Source organism: Phlebotomus argentipes, unplaced genomic scaffold (genome assembly GCF_947086385.1).
Source record: "Phlebotomus argentipes unplaced genomic scaffold, Phlebotomus argentipes genome assembly scaffold_4, whole genome shotgun sequence".
Classification (NCBI taxonomy): Eukaryota; Metazoa; Arthropoda; class Insecta; order Diptera; family Psychodidae; genus Phlebotomus; species Phlebotomus argentipes.
The window spans coordinates 5,497,283-5,509,712 of NW_026776174.1; the positions used below are offsets into that span (position 1 = coordinate 5,497,283).

At 44.2% G+C, this 12,430-nt stretch overlaps 1 protein-coding gene across 3 annotated transcripts; it reads left to right on the forward strand.

The window, feature by feature from the left end:
- Nucleotides 1-329: 329 nt before the first annotated feature.
- On the forward strand, nucleotides 330-12,223 carry LOC132258886 (uncharacterized). 3 transcript variants are annotated; one of them, XM_059756423.1, is made up of 9 exons: nucleotides 330-1,517; nucleotides 1,605-1,697; nucleotides 2,361-2,534; nucleotides 2,606-2,672; nucleotides 2,731-2,778; nucleotides 2,841-7,920; nucleotides 7,989-8,248; nucleotides 8,955-9,269; nucleotides 9,346-12,223. In XM_059756423.1, the coding sequence occupies exons 2-9, from the start codon at nucleotides 1,669-1,671 to the stop codon at nucleotides 12,082-12,084; spliced, it is 8,712 nt and encodes a 2,903-aa protein (XP_059612406.1). In that variant the 5' UTR covers nucleotides 330-1,517; nucleotides 1,605-1,668; the 3' UTR covers nucleotides 12,085-12,223. The 3 variants fall into 3 exon arrangements, with proteins under 3 accessions (XP_059612406.1, XP_059612404.1, XP_059612405.1); XM_059756421.1 differs by having other exon boundaries at nucleotides 1,633-1,697; XM_059756422.1 differs by having other exon boundaries at nucleotides 330-718; nucleotides 1,633-1,697.
- The last annotated feature ends 207 nt before the right edge of the window (nucleotides 12,224-12,430 follow it).

Below are 12,430 nucleotides of genomic sequence, written 5' to 3' on the forward strand. Positions count from 1 at the left end.
ATTTCAATGCAATTTATACAGAAAGCGGTTATTGTTTCTTCTTATCTACAATTGCTTCACCACTCGGCAACTGTATGTTTGCCAAATTTAAACCTCGAACTTCACTTGCAGATGATTCTGATGAGCCTTGAATAATTACTTACCGATAGTGATTCTTTCGACAGAGAACTATGACAAAATTCGATTAGAAATTTGATTTCATTTCATCGCTGGAAGATAGGAGTGAAAAGTAAAAACGCATTAATCAATTTAGAAAATTGCAAATATGGCAATTTTTGATGTGCCAGTGAAAAATAGAGATTTTTTGTATAAAGATTAAAACCAGATTATTGTGATTAATCAAAGTTATCGTGCCACTATACTAATCTCAAGTATTTCTTGGATTCCAGTTTGGCACTTTGTTCAGATTGTCCACACAGGTCAAGTTAGCGTGGGCAATAATTATAGTTCCAGCATAGCTCTTCGGGACCTGTTTGATTGCCTATCAATAGCCAAATCAAAGCCTCCAATATGAGACACCACCGCCGGAGCCTAGGGATTCTAGGACACTTTGTCGGAGTTGAGCAGATTCTATTCAGATTCCTACATAGCGCGGGGAGAAGCGTGTCTCCACAATCTTAAATTTCAATATTTTCCGTAAAATTTCACTGTCAGATGAATTTCATGAAACTTTTTATCCACTACTATTGAGCACAGCAATCGGCACTCAGACACTTCGGTAAGAATTTATACTAGTTTTCCTTTCCTTTTTAGCACCTCATGAGTGTAAAAAAATTGCTTGGAGAAGTTGTGTTAGTAAATTTTTACTCAGATGCCCGAGCATTCACCACAAATGCGGCAAACACTGTTCTTGTGCAGCGCGGTGTCAAAGAGTGCTCTCTTCGCCACTTTCTCACAAACTGGGCATTTTCAACACGCACATCAATTTCACTGGGTCGCTGTATGGCATATTATTGCACACTAGGGCACAGAGAGGCTCAGAACACGAGAGATTGTTGAGCGTGTATTCTCACAATTCCACTCTGCTGCTTCGCCTTCAAGTGGCTGAGTGACAAAGAACTCCACGCGCAAAGTCCCTTATTTGGCCGCGTGTGCGGCATTGCTAAACATCGCCAGTTCCCGCAATGCGAGTGACGTTCGATGTTTTCATTTGACGTCTTCATCGGGCAACTTCTGTCATTTGTGAGGAAAAAGTGAGGGCTTTAGCACGTTTTGGGAGCGTCCCTTAACTCGGCAATTTTACCCTGCTAAAGGCGCTGCGAATAGAAATCGCGTTGTGTGAAAGTGTGCAGAGGGTGTTAGAGAACACTTTGGAGCTGAGTTTTTTGCTGTGGGCTAAACGGCTTGTGAATCTGATCGCGTTTATTGGGGTGGTATTTTTTGCTCCGAGATCTCTCGGGAACGCCATTTTGGCGCAACCCAAGCGCTGCTGCGCAATTTCCGGAGCAAAGCCTTCCACGATGTGCCTCAAATTTCTCAACATTGATGCTTGGCTCTGGTAGAGTGCTTAGCAATAGGTACAGCTTAGCTTTATATATTTCTCCCCCGCATACAATTTATTGTATATTAATTTTTTTTCTTATGTATACTTATTTATATCGTAGTTTTGGTTTTCTTTTGCGGTGATTTCAGATTGATTGATTCTGGCGAGCCACAGATTTCGCTGTTATGGAGAACTTCATATTCCGAAAGAAGAGGTAATTATAATATAATAATAAGTGCAGTGAATATAATTTTAATACATTTTGTGAAAGTGGAGGAAAAATTTGAATCAATAATTTAATTGTGATTTTGTGTGCACCTTTGATAAAGTGATTTTTTCTTGTGTATCCGCCGAGTCAATGTTGTTCATTGTATTATACAGTATCGAAGAATAGATTGGGACACTTTAAAAATTTAGCCGTATTTCACTTTTCTTCAACACTACTTCACTACTAACTATATAAGTAAATATAACACATTTGAGGAAATGCATAGACTTTCTGAGCTACAACTGAAAATGTACTGTGTTCGACATTATGCTTAATCTTTTATGCCAGCAACTCATCTCCGCGTCAAAAAGTGTGTTGCACAGAATGTGACGTCCCAGTAGCAAAATACAAGCATATGTAAATTTAGTATTCTGTCTGATTGAAATATTTCAGCTACTAACTTCGTCAAAAGAGAAGGATTCAATTATCTTCTCCGTCATAGATATTTAAGTGGCATTAACTTTCCTTTGAGGAACAGAGCCTTCTCCATTTCAAGGTGGTAACAAAATGTTCACAGTGAGATGCAAGATTGAAGTTTTCTTACAAATAGTCCCCTGTTTAGTGAATATTATTTTCTTTTATTTTATTTTGAATTGATTGAAATTACAGAAAGATGGATGAGGTAAAGCACAAGGAAAAATTGAAGGAGCTTCAGGAGAAATACATTCCTTTTCTCGATGACCTGATTACAAAGTTGAAGAATGCCAATACCGAAAATTCGAGGGAGGCGCAGCTGACGAAGATGCAGAGTCTCTATGATCTGCTGAAAAACAAACCAAAAACGTAAATTATTGATTATTTTTCGTATGGTTTGTGAGAGTATTATTAAGTACGCTATCTTTTATTTACTACAGACTAAAGTCGGACATTTTGGATAAGACGGAGAATGTTCTGATAAATTTGTACCAGAAGTTTGGTCCAGTAAGTTTTTTTTATATAATTTATTTTATTTTAGAATATCATGGAAATTTATTTTTAGGCCAAGGCAATCGATCAGAAGGAACGAGATGAGTCCAACAGCTCAAGGGTAATTATACTTAATTTTTTCCTTAAGAAATTTTTTTTTTATAAATTCTGTCATTTTATTAGGTCGTGGCGATAAGACCTAATTTAGATGTCGTGCGCTCGGAGGGCAGTCCAAGTCAACTGAATTTGCATGCTGTCAAGCAGAAACTTCTCCAAGTAGATGCTTCGAAGGGGAGAGATGTTGATGTTCCTGACAAGCAAGTGAATGAGTCATTGCTGAAGCAGAAGGCTAGTGCCATTATTGGCGACAAAGCTCGACCAACGGATCCACGTTTTGAACGCCGAGCTGTGGCATCGGAAACCAGCTCAATAACACTGCATATCAACAAAATATCAACTGTGATTTCATCTCGATCGGATAGGAGTTTGATGAATGCACCTCAAGATGCTGTGGTACCAGACGGATATCCGATTCCACTTTCGAACTTCCAAGGTGGCGGCAGAGGAATGGATTTGTATTGTCGCCGAACTCAAGATAATATGTTCTACCAGCGTCGCTATCCAACACCAAATAATGGACCTCCACAGAAGTCATTCAATCCTACATATCCGGGTCCGTCACGTCAAATTCGTCCGATGCTGCCGAACAACTCTTCAATGAATCCTGACATGAACATCCTAAATAGCCCGCCTTTGTCTAGCGATGATATTCAGTCGCTAATGGGAGAGCAGACTGATTGTGCTCCGAGTGGAAGCACAACGACAGTCAGTCAGAGTGAGACAGTGCGCTTGGCACTTAAATACAATCCTCATCCGCCGAAGAAGTCCTTTGAGAGATCATCTCATCTACCAATTGACGCAACGGGGAACATTACTGTGAGTTTGGATGATCCCAGGCTGAAGAAACCTCTTCCACCACCAAGAACTGATCCGAGACGAGACTTTCACGGAAAAAGATACGATGCGCCACAGAACAAGCCTCAAAACACGGTGACAAAGTATGTGCACCGAAAAGTCACGGAAATGAAGTCCGCCACCTCTTATTATGAGTGCAAGAACCCCCCTCCACCGAAAAAGCCATTCAATTCAATGGAGCGTCGATCCGAATTGGATGATGATGACACTGTTGACCGATATAGTCTCGTCAAGCCTTGTGATTCATCTGAGAGTGCGAAGTTTGACAAATCTAGAGCTATAGAAGCACCTCCACGTAATGATCAGGCTTCAACTTCAACGTCTCAAGGTATGAAATCACAGTTCGACAACATGTACCGGAAAAATAGTTTCTCGCATGATTATGACAAGCAGGTGAAGAGTATTCATAAAGGTATCCAGAGTTTTAAAATACCGAAAAAGGCACAAAATACTCCTGGCAATGCTAGCAAAGAAAAGAAGAGTGAGAAACCGATACAAAAAGTGACGGCAAGTGAGCAGTCGAAAGACGAGTCGTTGAAAGAGAAGAAATCGTCAGATGATAAGAATGTCAAAAGTAAGGGATCACGAAAGAGAATCAAAATTATTGATTCTGACTCGGAAACTTCAGATATGGAATCGGAAATCACATTGTCAAAAAGGAGTGAGAAATCAGAGACAGCGGTCAAGGTGAAAAAGGCTAACAAGAGTTCTAAGAAAAGATCCAGAGCAGCAATGGAGGACACAAATGAAGATGGTCCTGCTCGATCCAGAACTTCAACACCGGAGCCCGTGTCTAGTAGTTGTCAAGTGGATAATGAGGTTCCCGAAAAATCTGATGATTCATCGAGTCAAACGATTCCTGTAGAGACAGAGACGGCAAAAGATGGAATAACCAAGGTGTGGTTGGAATCGTTCCTCTCCAACATGTTCAATCCTAATATGCTAACAAAGGAGAAGCTCATGGATATCATGAAGAATGTTTTGGATGAGAAGAAATTTGAGAAAGTGAAGTCCATTGTGGATGGTAAGGACGATGAAGAAGACAAGGAAGAGAATTCGCGACAAGAAGAGCCGAAAGCAAGCAATGAAGTGCCAGAGAAGCCCACAACGACTGTGACTGATTCAGCAGCTGATGCTCCAACTACTGTTCCCGAAGCAAAACCAAAGAAAAAGCCACCGAAGCCTGGTGTGAAGGAGTTAGAGAGGCTGAATGAGGACATTCGCACGATGTTCATATCCGAAGGTGTTTTGACTGCAACAGGTCGTCGAATGTGCACCGAACTGAGGAGAAAGAGAATAAACTACAACGAAAGTAGCCCTACAGCAAGTCCCGAGAAGTCGTTGAAGAATAAGGCAGCAGAAGAACAGAAAGCATTGCAGTCAGGATCTGAGCCTGGACCGTCAAAGAGGACTCGCGGTAAGAAGGATTCTGCGGAGACAAAAGGGAAGGAAGCTAAAAAGAACACATTAACGGAGAAAAAGGACGAGGACATAGCGAAAAAGTTCTTTGAGGAAAAACGGCTTGATATCAACAGACTGTTGAAAGTTGAGTTGGAGAAACTCGATGAGAAGGATATTCAGCAGAAATTGCGTGGGAAAAGAGGACGTCCGAAGAAGGTATCTGTTGAGACACCGAGTGACGCTCCAACACCGAAGAAAAAGAAAAGTCCCAGGGGAATATGGATCTTCTCGAGGAAGAAGAAGTCGCAGCGATCTGTGTCACCGGTTGATGAAGATGACGATGGCGAGGAGGAAGAAGCACAGGAGGAGGAAGAGGAGAATTTCGAAGATACTGCAGAGCTTCCTGAGCCGCCTCTATTGAAAAAGCGTCCAGGACCAAAGTCCAAAACTGAAATTCCTTCTCCGGTTTCAGTCAAGAAGTCAGAAACTAAGACTTCTGCAGCACCAATGGATATTACGTACAATGCTATGAAACCCGAGCCGATACGTTCATCAGTGAAGAACACTGATTTGAGTGTGTCGATAGTGAATCCGAATTTTTGCAAAATTTGCGATTTTCGCGGAAAGAACATGGTTTCGCATTATTTGAAAATTCATCCCCTGAATGAGGTGTTCTGCTCTCGATTGCCGAAAAACATTTCGGAGTTCCTGAAGACTCACGCTAAAGGAATGCTTTATGCTGATGGCCATAGCATGAAGTTGCAATATAGCGGTGCCAAAATTTTTGGACACTGTATCTTTTGCAAGGAAGAGGTGTATGAGTCGCCAAAAGGATGGCTGACGCATTACACGAGGCACACTGGTGAATATGAGTACAAGTGCAGTTGCGGGTTTCAGTCATGGTCGGTGAAGAGCATGAAGATGCACGAGAAGAAGTGTGAGAAGCAAGGAACGTACGTTTTCAATGAGATTGTGCACAATCCTGATATGAAGTACATCGAGGCATATATGTGTGGTGATTGTAACTTCATTCAATTGCTCGAGGTGAATACGCGCAATCACGTGATTACGGAGCACCCAAACGTGCCTCAAGTTCACACAGTTGTGCTTTTGAATTTCAATGATGTATCCGTGAAGGATCATCATCAGATGTTCCTGGAAATGTATAAGTTCAATGCGGAGAATCACGAGGAAGAGGGCGTGTTCAAGACGACGAGCGAGAATGACAATGAAGAGATCACGAGCAAGTCCATTTTGGCGGACATTTCTAAGACTATTCCAAATGAACCGGTGAGAAGTATTGCCAACAAGTTACATGAGAGATTTGGAGAGAGACCAAGAGTCAGCGTGGACTCGAGTGATGTTGTCGTAAAGACTGAGTTGCCATTAAACGCAAGTTCCTCGCAAGACACCATATCGGTAGACAGCAAGTCAGAGGATATGAATTTGTCTCTCGTTGACAGTACAGATAATCCCATTTCCTACGATGACGACGAGTGGGAAGATATAGAGAGCGACAGTGATGAGTCAGAATCTAAATTCACTCAGAGCAAGAAGTTGGCTCGATTGGCGCAGAAGAAGAGAAAACTCGATGGACTTGAAGGAACGCCAAAGAAGGCGAAAATCGATGTGCCTCAAGAGATTGTTGGTGTGATTGACGTGGAACAGCAGAAAGAGAAGTATGAAATTAAATGTGGCACAGTGAACAATTTGATGTGCAAGCTGATTTATGGTAAGCTGGAGTATCATTGCTTACTGCAGAATTGCTTATACATCAGTTCATCGATGGAACTGTTTGTCGATCACTTGATAAAAGTGCATGACGATGATGTTTGGACGGGATTCTGCAATATCTGTAAGCGCGATATATCCTCCATGCCCACAACATTGGTGAAGGAGTTCCATCATCTGGTGAACGAACACAAATGGAGGAAATTTGATAATTTTCCGAAATCACAAATCAAAGAGGAATCGCGCCCGGCAATTAGGATTAGACGCTTGTCAGGAGATAAGTTGTCAGCACAGACAGAAGCCTTTAAGGTGCCCACTTTACCCACGCAGCAACCGCGATCTGTGATAATACGAAAGGTGAGCAGATCTCCGGAAGCGCCACGCGTAATCTCGCCATCCAGATCACCGCCAGCGACTGCATCGACGTCAGTGTCCACCAACAAGAAGACTTTCATTATCAGGCCTCGCTCTTCATCGACCGTGACTTCTGACGCTATTTCGGTTTTGAAAAGCAGCACACCTAAGGAGTCTCAGTCCATTGACAACGCAGATGTTGGGAAGCTCAGCCAAATTGCCACCAAAACTCAACCTACAGCGAAGATCAGTCAGCGCAGAGCCACGATTTCTGCGGAAGCTCCACCACCATTGAAGCCTACTCCACTTAATCAAGCGTTCTGCCTGAAACCGTGGACGAAGAAACCATGCTTGAAGGCTCCCCAACTTGTGATGAAGATGCTGCAGAGAGACGCAATTTTTGCCGCGTACAAGTGCATGGGAATGGAATGTTCCTACTCCACAAACGATGAGTATGTGATGATAATGCACTTGTCCTCCCATGACAAAATGATCGAGGACCAAATGGAGACAACCACCATCACGGACACCTCATCGTGGCTCGAGTGCTGCTACTGTGACTACATGGCTGGCAGCACGCGAGATCTCATCAGTCACGTGAACAAGGAGCACCTGTACTGCGAGTACCTCTGCCCGAAGTGCTTCTATCGTGCATGTAATGCCAATTACGTGGCAAGGCATTTGTTGGTGTATCACAACTCCTTCATGAAGGCTTACAGGATTCAGTCGAAGCGCAAGGAAGCCAAGGAGGAAAATCCGGTGGTTAGCGTCAGAGAGAATGTAAAGCTTCTGTTGTGCAAACGTGAGTTATCATTGCTACATCACCAGTCTTTCATTGGTTATTGAATAATTATTTGATTTCTTGTACAGATTGTCCTTTGAAGTTTCTCAACTACGCTCTCTTTGAGCAACATCTGAGGGAGCACGGCGAGTCGAAGTTTGAATGCACCTTCTGCGATGGTATGATTCGTGTGGAGAACATTAAGAAGCACATGGCTTGCCACTCGATTGGGAACTTTGAGTGCATCTACTGTGAAATGGCGACGAGCATTAAGCATAACTTGGCGCAGCATATTTGCGATAAACATCCCAACAAGACTTTGCTGTACTATAATCGTGATGAGGATCAGGTAATTCGCATTATGATTAAATACACTGTAGATTTGTAATTAGAATTTATCGCACTTTTAGTATTGAATCATACTACGTCGAACGATGTACATAAAATTGGTGTTTGTCAAATGAACTACCATAGTTTTATAGAAATTCAAAGATCAATAAAGAATAGAAGAATTTTCACAAAATTAACTTTCTCATGCACATAATTTTCACCTAAATTAATGTTGAATTTGCAGATTTAAAGAAGCTTTTTTATACATCACTGTAGAAGAAGGTATCGTAAGTTCATCTGATGATAAAGTCAGGTCTTCATAAGCTACTAAACCACAATAAAGTCTTTAAATAGCATCAAGCGTTATCATTCTTTTCACATTTTCCTCACATCTTCTCTGTAATTATATGGATTAGACCGACTAGACGCTAATGCCGAGCATACTTTTAATCCACTCTTAAGCGCAGTATTCTGAAAAGCACCCTCATTGAGAGTTCATAAGCAACTAGGTGTCAGGTAGAAAAATATAGACCAGATTTCTTCGCCACGACTCGACGTCACGGATTGAAATGACTCTGGATTGAATAGGAAAATGGGGGTTTGTCTAGGCAGATGTAAAAGAAAAATAATATCTTCTCAATCTTGAGCTGTAATTTAGTAGAACTTGACAAAATATTGGAGACGATCATTGATGTATGATTACTGTTTCTATATTTCCGCTTCAGGATCTTGCGGACAAATTCAAACTATCGAGCTTCGACGACTTCTGTACATCGCCGGTGTTCAATTCAGTCTCAGCGCAAAAGAGTCCTGCCGGATCGACGCGTTATGCGCCAATTACTCCGAAGCCGAGCACCAGCAATGACGCCACTTCTGAGGGAAACTTTCCGGTTATCTCGAATGTGGTGAGCCTGAACAAACAAACAACGCCGTCGCTTGTGATCAAAGATGTCTGCACACTGTCGAAAGAGGAGGCAAAATCTTTGGAATCGAAGACGGCAGAGGTCAGGGCTTCAGAAGTCAGGGCAGAACCAATAAAGGTACAACATTGAATTTATCACAGAGAGAATAAAGACACTAAGACAGATCCCTTTCATGGGGGCTCTTTCACTCAAGGTGCCGGAGATCGTCGGCTCGGCGAGGACTCTGACGGCAGCCGAGAGGCAGGAGTATGGACTGGGTAACTCGGAACGGTCGAGGAGGATGTCGAATCTGATTGCTGATTGGGTGAGACAGAGCGGAGCGCGGCTGTCGGATCTGCTCTGTTGTTCGGAAAGTGACTGCAAATACAAGGCATATGGCAGAGGAGAGTTCATGGAACACATCGACAGGAGTCATGCCAATTCGCTGCTCAAGTGTCCGCGGTGTGTGAATGTCTTCTGGCACTCGTCGTCATCGCTGTGGAATCACTTGGAGAGTCACAGTCAGAAGCGCTTCATTTGTGCCATATGCAAGTTCGCGGGGAAGAATGAACTGCAGGTGGCGGAGCACTGTATGAAGACTGCTCACAAGTGGAGAGGATACAAACTGGTGCTGATATCGAATGGTGTCGAAGGGGGAATTCATATGCTGCTTCCATATGACATACCTGATAGTCAAGTGGATGGGTTCAAGGAGCAGTTTGTGGCTCATATCCAGCGCAAAGCTGACCAGGATGGCGGAAGAGATGCGACGGACACGTATGGGCCGAATGATGAGGACAAATTGCCCACGAAGCCCGTGGTGGCGAAGAACATTTACTGCAAGCTCTGCGACTACAAGACAATGATCGTGAAGAATCTCGTGCGACACTTTGAGGCGCATCGACAGGATGTGTTCGTCCCGAGATTGGATCCCGTTAATCCTGTGCCGTGTCTGAACACAAGTGAGCGGAATTTCGACAAAATGACCAATCTGGCGTGCAGTTCTCATCTGGAGAAGGTGAAAGGGAGTCCTAACGATCCAGTATTTCTTGCGCAGTCCAAGAGATTTGTCTGCGGCGTTGAGAGTTGCTTGTACATCACAATCGACGAGATGATGCTGAAATCGCACCTCAGCACGCTGCACTCGCAGGAGACGTCGTACAAGTGTCCGCACTGCCTGACGGAGCTGCTGAAGGGTAGCTTCGCGGTGGATCCTATTCTGGCACACTATCGTCTGCACGGACCGAAGCTGTACATGTGCGACAAGTGTCAGCACCTAAATGAGTCCACTGTTAACCTGGAGAAACACATTAAGACTGTCCATTCTGGGGCCGGAAATATATATGTGCTGCGCGATGAGGCGAAGAGTGACACGCCGATCGTGAGCGAGGTAACGGCGCAGAGCCCGGACGAGGCGCTGCCCAAGAAGTGGATCTGCAATGAATGCAATGAAACGACGTACCTCAAGACTGACATGGCCAATCACGTGGCGACCGTGCATGGGCACAAGTATCAGTACGCGTGTGGTTATTGCACGACGCGCCATATAACCTTGCGCTACATAAAGGAGCATATTCAATCGCGCCACCCTGAATCAAAGGTCATCATCAAGGAGATGTACTCAGCTCTCGATGGACATGCACAGAAGCTCGCGCAGAAACCCAGTGAGTCTATGAACTTTTGGCGACGAGATGAGCACAGCACCAAGACGATCAGAGGCATTCCGTGTGAATCGTCAGAGATTTTGCCTAGAACGGGCGAAGGGGAGGACGAGGAGGAGATGAGCGATGAGGAAATCCTGCCGCAAGACTCGCCAGCGACATTTTTGGGTGAGGAATTGCCTGTAGATGAAAATGTGGAAAATGTGGTGGAGAAGCGACGTGTTGAGACAATGATTCAGTGCACTATTTGCAACATTACTACCAAATCTGCCCTCACAATGCGTATTGTTCACTTTCCACAATGCCATCCCGGTGTTCCTGTGACCACGAAGATCATATCAGTTGTTAGCAAAAATGTGGAGTTGGGCGAGGGATCAAGCAAGACGACAAGTGAAGGTGTTGCCAGCTTCTTGTACAAATGCTTTCACTGTGACGAGGAACTGCCGACCGTGGAGGAGTTCAAGGCTCACTACGTGAGCACGCACACTGAGGAGGGAATCCCAGAGACACCGCCATGTTGGTATTATGCCGTGAAGACGATGTACTGTGGCCTGTGTCTCGAAGTAAGCGGCACGTTCGAGACGCTGTCCAAGCACTTGCAGGCCGTGCACAAGACTGATTCTGTTATCGTGAAGAAGGCGAAGGATGGAATGGATTGCGGTGCGTGTAACTACAAGGCGGGCAGTGATCAGAATCTGCTGAGGCACGCGAAGTTGCATCACACCAATGCGCCAGCAAGGCCGGCGATCACGCAACTGGTGCTGGAGCAGCTGCTGCAGATCAAGATGTATCACATGAAGAGGTGCACGGCTTGCAAGGCCATCATCTGTGACATCGATGGGCGCCAGAGTGAGGAGCACTTGAGGACGAAGCACAGCGCTTCGGTGATTGCCACCTTCGTTGGCATTCGCAATCCGTCGTACATTTGCGCCGAGTGCAGCCAAATGTTCGACACGGACTCCAGTTCCTTCTTCCACACGCTCCTCACGCACATCAAGTCCTTCAAGTGCTCAGTGAGCACGTGCACACAGGTCTTCAGCACGGGCGAAGATGTGCACCAGCACATGAAGAACGATCATCCCGGCGAGCTGAGCGCCGTGCAGTTCTCTTGGCCGACAAAGGCGTTGCTGGAGACGCTGATGGTCTTCCCCAATGGCCTTGTCATGTCGCTCAACGATCTGCAGATGACCAAATACCGCCTAGACCAGAACAAGCTGAAGACAATGAGCAGTGACTTTACACGTAAACTCAAGATTACCACCACCAGTACCGCCAGTAAATTGGATATCTGAAGACGCGCCTTCCTCAAGGCGACATCCGCCATTGAGGAAGATGAAGATATGGAGGATTATGGAGATGAGGAGACTATAATAGGATAAGGATTTTTTTTGAGTAATGCTGTAAGCGTCTGAAATAAACTAGTACCTAATACTTTGTTCTACATTAAGAATTGGTTTAAAATTAACTAGATTGAAGCTGATTTGGCAATGAAGTGAGATTTGTAGAAGGAAAATCATGGCGTAAGTGTTGAATAACAACGATTGGATCATCGGCAGAGTGAGAATCTTGCAACGCAAAGTAAAAGGTGAGGTTTTTATCAGCAAAAGGAAATTTGCTTCCTTTCTGAAGATAATAGAA

What these genes read in the sequence shown, in the direction of transcription:
- LOC132258886 (XM_059756423.1), top strand. Translation starts at nt 1,669, where the DNA reads ATGGAGAACTTCATATTCCGAAAGAAGAG. An exon ending in CTGAAAAACAAACCAAAAAC is followed by an intron (nt 2,535 to 2,605) that starts GTAAATTATTGA and finishes TATTTACTACAG; the next exon opens with ACTAAAGTCGGACATTTTGG. An exon ending in ATAATCGTGATGAGGATCAG is followed by an intron (nt 8,249 to 8,954) that starts GTAATTCGCATT and finishes TTTCCGCTTCAG; the next exon opens with GATCTTGCGGACAAATTCAA.